Source organism: Sardina pilchardus, chromosome 22 (assembly GCF_963854185.1).
Source record: "Sardina pilchardus chromosome 22, fSarPil1.1, whole genome shotgun sequence".
Taxonomy (NCBI): domain Eukaryota; kingdom Metazoa; phylum Chordata; class Actinopteri; order Clupeiformes; family Clupeidae; genus Sardina; species Sardina pilchardus.
The window spans coordinates 16,387,225-16,397,244 of NC_085015.1; the positions used below are offsets into that span (position 1 = coordinate 16,387,225).

The 10,020-nt window shown below is 40.7% G+C and overlaps 1 protein-coding gene across 2 annotated transcripts in view; it reads left to right on the forward strand.

Moving 5' to 3' along the window:
• sec24c (SEC24 homolog C, COPII coat complex component) overlaps positions 1 to 3,458 on the forward strand; it is a 37,446-nt gene extending 33,988 nt beyond the window's left edge. For both annotated transcript variants that reach the window (XM_062525591.1, XM_062525592.1), the window contains exon 23: positions 136 to 3,458. In XM_062525591.1, the coding sequence (XP_062381575.1) occupies positions 136 to 276 (141 nt within the window). In that variant the 3' untranslated portion in view covers positions 277 to 3,458. The remainder of the gene's footprint in view (positions 1 to 135) is intronic.
• Positions 3,459 to 10,020: the final 6,562 nt, after the last annotated feature.

Here is a 10,020-nt window from a genome sequence, read left to right on the forward strand (position 1 = left end):
AATTAACATGAATGCCTGTTTTAGAAGCTGCCTCCATGATACGTGTACTTCAGTTTGAACAACGTTGCGTCGTGTCCGACTCTGTTGTGTTGTGTCTAACCGTGTTGCGTTGCGTGCTCTTGTGTCCATCCGCAGCTGATCGTGGTGAAGCAAGACGACAAGCTTGAGCTCATCTTCAAGCATTTCCTGGTGGAGGACAAGAACAACAGCGGCGGGGCCTCCTACGTGGACTTCCTCTGCCACATGCACAAGGAGATCCGGCAGCTGCTCAGCTAGGACCGCCCCCTCCATCTCCTCAGATCCCTCCCCTTCCACTTCCTGTCCACGCCCCCCCCCCCCCCCCCCTCCCCTCATCCCCCCCCCCCCCTCCCACTCCTCTCCCTCCAGATCCCACTCTCATACTCTTTTATCCGAGAAGCGCTTTATCTTTTTATTTTGAAATAATAAAACTAAACTTCTCCCTCCTCCTCCTCCTCCTCCTCCAATCATCACCATCGTCATCATCAACATCCGCACACCTCCATGCTCTGGCTCTATCTCTGAACACTGGCGCCTGGAAGGTGTTGATCCAGAGCTGCTGGACTTCTGGTGGACTGGGGGAACGAAGTGGCACGGCCAGACTCCGACACCTGTCTCTGTTGGGTTTTAGTCTCTAACTCTCGCTTTGGGCCAGGCACTTCATTTTCTTCGATCCTTTGGGGAGTTTTGTGTGTGTGTGTGTGTGCGTGTGTGTGTTTGTGTGTGGATGAGTGCTTGCGAGTGTCTTGAGAGTATGTATGCGTGGACTGCCTGTTTATTAATGGGTTTGTTGATTTGAATAAATTGCATGGATGGGTGGATGGAGGACCAGTCCTTTACTACAGCAGATGATGCAGGATTCCCTCTCTCGGCCTCAGTATGAAGTTCAACTACACAGCAACATGTCAGTCAGCATAGGTAAAGGAAATAATCTAAGTGGTGTGTGTGTGTGTGTGTGTGTGTGTGTGTGTGAGAGAGAGAGAGAGACTGAGAGATGTTAGACGAATTGGAAGTAGAAGGGTGATTTTTGTTTTGAAAGCTTCGTAATCATTGATGTTGATTGTATCGGGTGTTCTGTGAGTAACACTAGCACTGAACCTCTGGTTGCCGGGGGGGGAGGAAAAATGACAAAATAAACAAACAAATAAACAAACAAACAAACAAACAAAGGAGAACTCACTGGAAGTTCACGTAAGACGCTCCTAAACCAAAAGTCCTCAGACGACTTCCCAATCAAAACCAAATGCTCCACCACCCCAGCAGATGGAGACGATGGAGAGAGAGTGAGATGGTAACACGCTCATCTTGCCTTTTGTTTATTTATTGAGTTTGTTTATTTGTTTGTTTTCTTCACCCCCGTCATCCAGAGGATTCCCTTTTCCCGTTTTGGCTGCCACTTTTCTTTCTGTTTCTCCTTTTTTTCGATCCGTTTTTGTCTCTTTTCCTGTCGTTCTCAGCGTATGGCCTTATTCACCCGTTCTTTTCCTTTCTCCTGGTTTGTTGTTTCATGCCCACACTTTTTTTTTTTAATTATTCTGTTTTTTGTCATCGTCATTCTTTTGTGTGTGTGTGTGTGTGTGTGTGTGTGTGTGTGTGTGTGTGTGTGTGTGTGTGTGTGTGTGTGTGTGTGTGTGTGTGTGTGTGTGTGTGTGTGTGTGTGTGTGTGTGTGTGTGTGTGTGTGTGTTGTTTATTTGTTATCGTCCACTGTAACAGTTTGTATGTTTTTAAAAATGTGTGGAAATCAAAATGTGACTAATAGGCAATATGGGAACCAGAGTAATATTTTTTTTTTCTTTTTGCATTTGTCCATGTAATCTATCCCCTGTTAAAAAAAACAAAAGCAAAAAAAAAAAAAGCAAACATGTCTGGTTTTCATGAAGTGATCGACAGGAAGACTCGGCTACACACAGAATATCACACACACATCTAAACAGTCTATGCATTTTCCTACTAGAGGAGGGCTTAACAGGGGAGCTGTGTACGCATATTATTGTGATTACTATACTTATTAATCTTGAATTTTACCATAATATCATCAGAGGCGGCCCTTCTCCTCTCCTCTCCTCCAGGGGAGTCTAATGGGAGAGATAGATGCACATTTTAGTGTGTGCCCTAACTCACACACGCATACACACACACTTGCTTGTGTTCTGATAAATTATGTTGGATTCTCCATTTTGAGGAGAAACAATTAGGTTTGAGATGAAGGCCCCCAGAGGAGTAGCAGGAGGAAGTCTTAGAGATGTGAGTCTCTCAAATGAACCCTGGGAATTGTAGTTTATATATGAACAATATAATGAAGAAGGTCCCTTGGCCTGCTGGGATTTGTAGTTCAGTAGAGGGGTGTGCTTGGATCAGTCAAACACCCCCTCTCCCCAGTCCTACTCTCTTCCACCAAACTGTAATACCCTAATGGCTGTTAACCTTCCTTTTTTAATTTCCAATTTATTTTAGTTTGTGGTCCTACTCCCATCCCTTCTGCAGATCTTTGCTTCAAACGTCCTGATCTTTTGTATCGCTGACTGAAATCTGTTTTTCCTTTCTTTTTTCTTTTTTCCCTTTTTTTCTTTTTCTTTTTTTAAAAAAAAACAACAAAAATCTGGTTTGAAGGTTTGTGATTCTGTGGGGTTGCATCTCTCTGGCCTCTCGTCAATTAGAATCGAGCCGTTCTCTTGTGATACGCATGGCGATGATGATGAAGATGATGGTGGTGGTATGGTGCAATGTGGGTGGGGTAGGGGGTGTAAGAGTGCAGTATTTACAGCGATTGATTTCTTCTTTTGGGAGGGGAGGGGAGGGGAGGGGAGGGGGGTGAAAGGATTTAAGAGAACGCAGAAGAATTGTGACCAGATAAACGATTCAGACACTGAAATACCTTTGTCATTGACATTTATTTACATGTACAGAATTAAAACAAAATCACATTTTAAACACAACGCCCCAGCCCGTGTGGTTTGTTTGATATGTGTGGTGTCAGTGATGCAGGGGGAACTCATGCCCATAAACCCTCTTACTGTAGCACGCAATTGTGTGTGTGTGTGTGTGTGTGTGAGAGAGTGAGAGTGAGAGAGTGCGTTTGTGTGTGAGGGAGAAGATGCAAATCCTTGTGAATTTCGACAATTGAAATGAGGGATTAATCTCTGATGACTGAGATTGTATTTTTCTTTTCTTTTTTTTTTGATTAATATAATTCTAAATTTCTTTTTCTAAACATTTTTTTTGTTGTTTCTTTTTTTTTTCTTCCTTGTGTGGGTGTGTTTTTCCATAACCTTATTATTAATCTCAGTTGAGTTGTTTACAATCTACCCCCCACCCCATTCTGTGATTTCTGAATGTAGCCTCACGATTATGTTTTTGTTTTACTCCACGCTGTCTTGTCCCTGCCCCTCTTGAGTTGCAAACAAACAACGTAAATAAATGAAATAAATAAATAAACAAACATATATTTACCCATCGGCTCCTGCGCCTTTTCCCAATCACAAGACAGGCTGTAGCCTCCTGTAGGCTATAGGCTGAAAAACAGAGTCACACTTTTGGGCGCCCAGTATGGACTAGGAAGAGTATAGGCCTGGCTGACCTACTATACTCTTACAAAAAGAGTGCTATATAGAACCAAAAATGGTTCTATTGCATGCTTCATATGGTACCCCTAAATGGTTCTTTCAACCATTTTGAGGGATTCATCAAGGGAACTGATGGAAGTGATGGTTCTATATACCCCTTTTTTTAACCTTTAAAAGGGTGGGTTTTAAACATTCTAACACAAGATTCCATTCCGCAACAATTCAAGGTTCTAAAATTCTATGTACAATTCAATGAACCCAGATATTCTTTAGAATGTTAATTTTCCAACATTCCAAACACACCAGTGTGACGGTACAGAGTGTAGTTGAGCGTCCTCCAGTCACAGGGAAATCCCGAGGAGAGCGAGGAGAGGAGAATATTCATGCTCAATCTCCTACTAATTCCAAATGTTAAACAGGAAGCTTATTTCCTGACTAACGTGATTATACATAATGGGCCTGTCCTCCTAAATGCCTACCCAGATAAAGCATCCGACTCAGATCCAATCCTTGACAAAGCCCCAGATAAAAGTCAAAACATGAAAATAGTCATGAATATCTCCAGTTTCTCGGTTAAAACATCTTGCTTCTGTGATTTGCAAAATGTCCACACAGAGCCACAGTAAATCTGGGTTGCTTTATTGTTATGGAGATGAATGGAGTCGCTCAGAAATTCAAAGTGGTTTGAGTTTTGCCAAGCGGAGAACAAGCATTGTTCGGAGATGGTTTTAGGTGTGTGTGACAGAGAAAGAGTGTGAGTGTGTGTGTGTGTGTGTGTGTGTGTGTCCTGTTGCTACCCGCCTCTCTGGCTGAGTTTAACCGCATCTGGCAGACGCGGCCAGGCCGGGTCAGTGGGATCGCTGCCGAGTAATCCCCTCTCTCACCAATTCACCTCAGATAGCTCGGCTCCGACGCGTCCTTAGCGTTCCACGACCGTTACGTAAGGCGGTTTATCGCTTGAGCCTAGACGGGTTATTTTCAAGGCCCCCCCTCTGACTCTAGTGTGGAGCTGTTTTCCAGTAAGCCACTACAGCAAATACTTGAAAAAATAACAATATATAATATATATATATAATATATTTATTTTCTATATATGTATACAAAATCAATATATTATAGCCTATTTATACCACTGCTTGGTCAAATTTCCTATTGTGATGCGCTGTTTGGAACGTGCATTATTTTTCTATATACCGCACGGCTATGAAGTAGTTCCCTACTTTTGGGCTTATTACACTTGAATATTAATTCGCCAATGTCAATGTAACGGTAAAAACAACAACGTTGTATCTAAGACAGCGGCAATATAAACGAAAGTGATAGTAGCAGTGGTATAAGCGGGATAATCAACTCCGCGCCGTGCGTTTATCGGAAAATAATGCACTTATCGAAGTGTAAAGTCCCCTCCGCCTGCGGCGTCGGGTCCTTATTACCACTTCGAACGTGCATTATTTTCCTATAAACGCACGGCGCGTCGTTGATTATCCCTTACATATATTACAATTTTACTATATATATACAGTGCCTATAGAAAGTCATCATACCCTTTTGAAATAGTTACTTTTTTTGTCTTACAGCCTGAAATCAAAACCCATTTTAAAAAAAATCTTTTCCAGTTTTATTAACAAATTTAGCTGTACAACATCAAAATAATGAAAAAAAAGTCAGCAGTTCTGAAAATTAATAAAAAATTAAAAACTAGAATAACAGGGTTGGAAAAGTCATCATACCCCTGACTTAATACTTTGTAAAGCTTCCTTTTGCTTTCATTACAGCCATCAATCTGTTTGGATATGTCTCTATTATAGCTTGGCACACCTAGATAGGGGAATATTTGCCCAATTTTCCGTGCAGAAATGTTAAAATTTAGTCAAATTCTGTAGGGAATGGCGATGGACAGCTCTCTTCAAGTCAATCCACAGATTTTCTATAGGATTTAAGTCAGGGCTCTGACTTTGCCACTCAAGGATATTCACCATCCTATCCTTAGGCCACTGCTTTGTTCTTTTGGCAGTATGTTTAGGATTATTGTCGTGTTGGAAGGCGAATGACCTCCCCATCCTCAGCTGTCTAGGAGAGGGACGCAGGTTTTCCTCAAGAATTTGGGTGTACTTGGCAGCATCCATTTTCCCTTCTATCCTGACCAGTTGCCCAGTCCCTGCTGTAGAGAAACATCCCCAAAACATAATGTTGCCCCCACCATGCTTCACAGTAGGTATGGTGTGTTTTGGGTGTGTTTGGGTGTGTATACTGTGTTTGGTTAGCGCCTGGAGCTCAGTCCAAAAACTTCAATCTTAGTCTCCAAAAAGTTCGATCTTAGTCTCATCTGACCATAAAAGCTTTTTCCACATGGTAGCAGAATATTCCAGATGTGTTTTTGCACTGAACTCCAAGCGCAATGTTTGGCGAAAACCAACACAGTACACCACCCAAAACACACCATACCTAGTGTGAAGCATGGTGGGGGCAACATTATGTTGTGGGGATGTTTCTTTTCAGCGGAAACTGGGCAATTGGTCAGGATAGAAGGGAAAGTGGATGCTGCCAAGTACACCCACATTCTTAAGGAAAACCTGCGTCCCTCTCCTAGACAGCTGAGGATGGGGAGGTCATTCGCCTTCCAACACGACAATAATCCTAAACATATACTGCCAAAAGAACAAAGCAGTGGCCTAAGGATAGGATGGTGAATATCCTTAAGTGGCAAAGTCAGAGCCCTGACTTAAATCCTATAGAAAATCTGTGGATTGACTTGAAGAGAACAGTCCATCGCCATTCCCTACAGAATTTGACTAAATTTTAACATTTCTGCACGGAAAATTGGGCAAATATTCCCCTATCTAGGTGTGCAAAGCTATAATAGAGACATATCCAAACAGATTGATGGCTGTAATGAAAGCAAAAGGAAGCTTTACAAAGTATTAAGTCAGGGGTATGATGACTTTTCCAACCCTGTTATTCTAGTTTTTAATTTTTTATTAATTTTCAGAACTGTTTACTTTTTTTTCATTATTTTGATGTTGTACAGCTAAATTTGTTAATAAAACTGGAAAAGATCTTTTTTTAAATGGGTTTTGATTTCAGGCTGTAAGACAAAAAAAGTAACTATTTCAAAAGGGTATGATGACTTTCTATAGGCACTGTATATATATTTCAGATTCAGCCTTACAGGTTACACTGCACAACCTTGGCCTTAATCTCTGGTGGCTAAAATCTGGATTCTAGTAGACTTGCTCCTTCCTCTCTCATCCAATAGACTAACTTGCCTGTTTATGTGAGATGTGGATTTTTGCATTCACTCTGCTTTATTAAATGCTAGGCCTTCTGTGCATCGAGTCTTTGCAGGAGGGTTAAAAGGACACTTCACCGATTAGCATTTAGCTTTGTATCTTTAAAAAACCAGTCATGTTTTTGAATGGTCGTGCATCATTCCCTCAGTTTGCCTTGAGATGGGAGAAATATGGATTTCAATGGTGGACTTCCTGCTTTCAATGATGTAAAAATCATCATTTTACATCATTGAAAGCAGGAAGTCCTATTCATGGGTTTCATTCAAATCCGTATTTCTCCCATCTCAAGGCAAACTAAAGATACAAAGCTTAACGCTAATCGGTGAAGTGTCCCTTTAAGCATACATACAGTAGACAACCTATTGGGCCATCAGGGCAAATCTATACATTACCATCTATAGATATACAGTAGAGGGGCTCAAGACACAGTCAACATTATTTTAATGCTATTTCAATGTTGCAGTAGGCTTGGTGATGTGGAGTGGCCCGTAGTGTGCCGTCTCAATTCTGGCGGCCCTGTCACATTAAGCTTCTGACATTTCAACTGAGCTGTGTGTGTCTGAGAGACATATTGTGTGTGTGTGTGTGTGTGTGTGTGTGTGTGTGTGTGTGTGTGTGTGTGTGTGTGTGTGTGTGTGTGTGTGTGTGTGTGTGTGTGTGTGTGTGTGTGTGTGTGTGTGTGTGTTGTAAGTGTATGTATGTGTGTGTGTAAGAGTGTGTGTATTTGAGAGAGACTGTGTGTGTGTGTGTGTGTGTGTGTGTGTGTGTGTGTGTGTATGGGGCTGGCATCTCTTTTTTTCACTGTTTTGTGCACTGTCAGGGCCCAAGAGCATTTGTACTTGCTAGTGTGAGAGGGTTCTCTCTTTCTCTATCCCTCTCTCTCTTTCTCTCTCTCTCTATCCCTCTCTCCGGAGGGGGGGTGGGTGGGGGGTGTTGATTAAATGAGACACCTCTGCGAGGCCGCAGGAAATTGTCAGCTGCTCGCAACCCATTGTTTCCTCATCTGTGACAAACACACAAACACACACACACACACACACACACACACACACACACCTCCAAACCTCCACAGGGTTGTGCCCTTTGTTAACACGATTCCTAATCTAGGCAGAGCGCTCAGGGATCTCACCTGGAGGAGGGAAGAGACAGACAGAGAGAGAGAGAGAGAGAGAAAGACTGTCGCTTTGGCAACGCTGTGACAAACAGTCATGCTAATAAAGCCAGAGACACTTATATATGATGAATTTGAATTTGAAAGACATACAGACAGAGAAAGAGACAGAAGGACAAAGAGAGAGAAAGACAGACAGAGAGAGAGACGAAAGACAGATAGAGGGGCATGGAAAAAGATTAAAAACATCATAGGAGTGCATATTAGTCTACCCAGGAATACACACCTGTGGAACAATCCATCCATCACTATTCAAAGTGAAAAACTGGAATGGCAATCATGGATTCAGGGAGGTATATGTATGGTTTCAGATATTATATTCCAAAACAAGATCCTGACTTTTGAACAGCTCAGAAATGAATTTAACTTAACATATAATGAAACATTTAGATATTTACAACTGAAAAACTGGCTATTACAGAATGTTGAGCTTAATTATAAGGCTGAACTAATAACAGTAGAGAAGATTTTTATGAATACTGGAGTGAAAAAGAAACTAATTGGTAATGTTTATAAATGTTTGATTGAGGCACAGGTGGGTAGCTACTCATTAAGTAAAATATATGAAGCTTGGAATAAAGACCTTAATATCACAGATACCCATATAAAATGGAAGAAAAGCCTAAACCTAACCAATAAGGTCACCACCAACGAAAACCTACGGCTTATCCAATTTAAACTTATGACAAGAACTTACTACACAAAATCTAAAATACATAAGTTTGACCCATCCTCTTCTGCTCTGTGTGTAAAATGTGGTTCTCATGAGGAAACTCTTATACATGCTTTCTGGGATTGTGAAAAAATTAAACCGGGTTGGCTGGAAATTCAAACGTTTTTGAACGACACCTGCAAAATTGAAGTTAACATCAGCACAGTGTATTTTGCAGAGAACAGAGAATCTGAAGTATCCCATAGGATGGCAGATTCTATTTTCCTCCTTGGTATATAAAAAAATAATTTTAAAATGTTGGAAAGATATACAGGCCCCTTCCATGCAGACATGGAAGGGATTGATGAAATATTATTTAAATATAGAAAAAGCAATTTGTGAGGACAGAAATAAAAAAGAACAATTTAATAGGGTATGGCAGGACATACAGTGGCTATAGTAAGTATTCATACCCATGCTGAAGTTGACTAAAAAGAGGAATATAAAATCATCTTTTGAGAATTGATTGTAATGCCTTAATTCAAAAAATGAGTAAAAATCAAACCGCTAAGGACACTAATTTTCTTTGTGATTGAAGAATGTATCGTAAATAGATAAATGTTCTTCCTTAAATACAGGGAGCATAAGTAATTGACCCCTATGTTAAATTCCCATAGGAGCAGGAGGATTTTTAATATGTTTTTATTTTTAAAGGCCAGCTATTTCATGGATCCAGGATATTATGCATCCTGATAAAGTTCCCTTGGCCTTTGGAATTAAAATAGCCCCACATCATCACATACCCTTCACCATAGCTAGAGACTGGCATGGTGCTTTTTCCAGTTAGCCTATTAGCCTGTTTGATTTGCATTGAGCTCAATGAGCATCAAACAGGCTAATAGGCTAACTGGAAAAAGCACCATGCCAATCTCTAGCTATGGTGAAGGGTATGTGATGATGTGGGGCTATTTTAATTCCAAAGGCCAAGGGAACTTTATCAGGATGCATAATATCCTGGATCCATGAAATAGCTGGCCTTTAAAAATAAAAACATATAAAAAAATCCTCCTGCTCCTATGGGAATTTAACATAGGGGTCAATTACTTATGCTCCCTGTATTTAAGGAAGAACATTTATCTATTTACGATACATTCTTCAATCACAAAGAAAATTAGTGTCCTTAGCGGTTTGATTTTTACTCATTTTTTGAATTAAGGCATTACAATCAATTCTCAAAAGATGATTTTATATTCCTCTTTTTAGTCAACTTTAGCATGGGTATGAATACTTACTATAGCCACTGTATATGACTCTTTATAATCAAA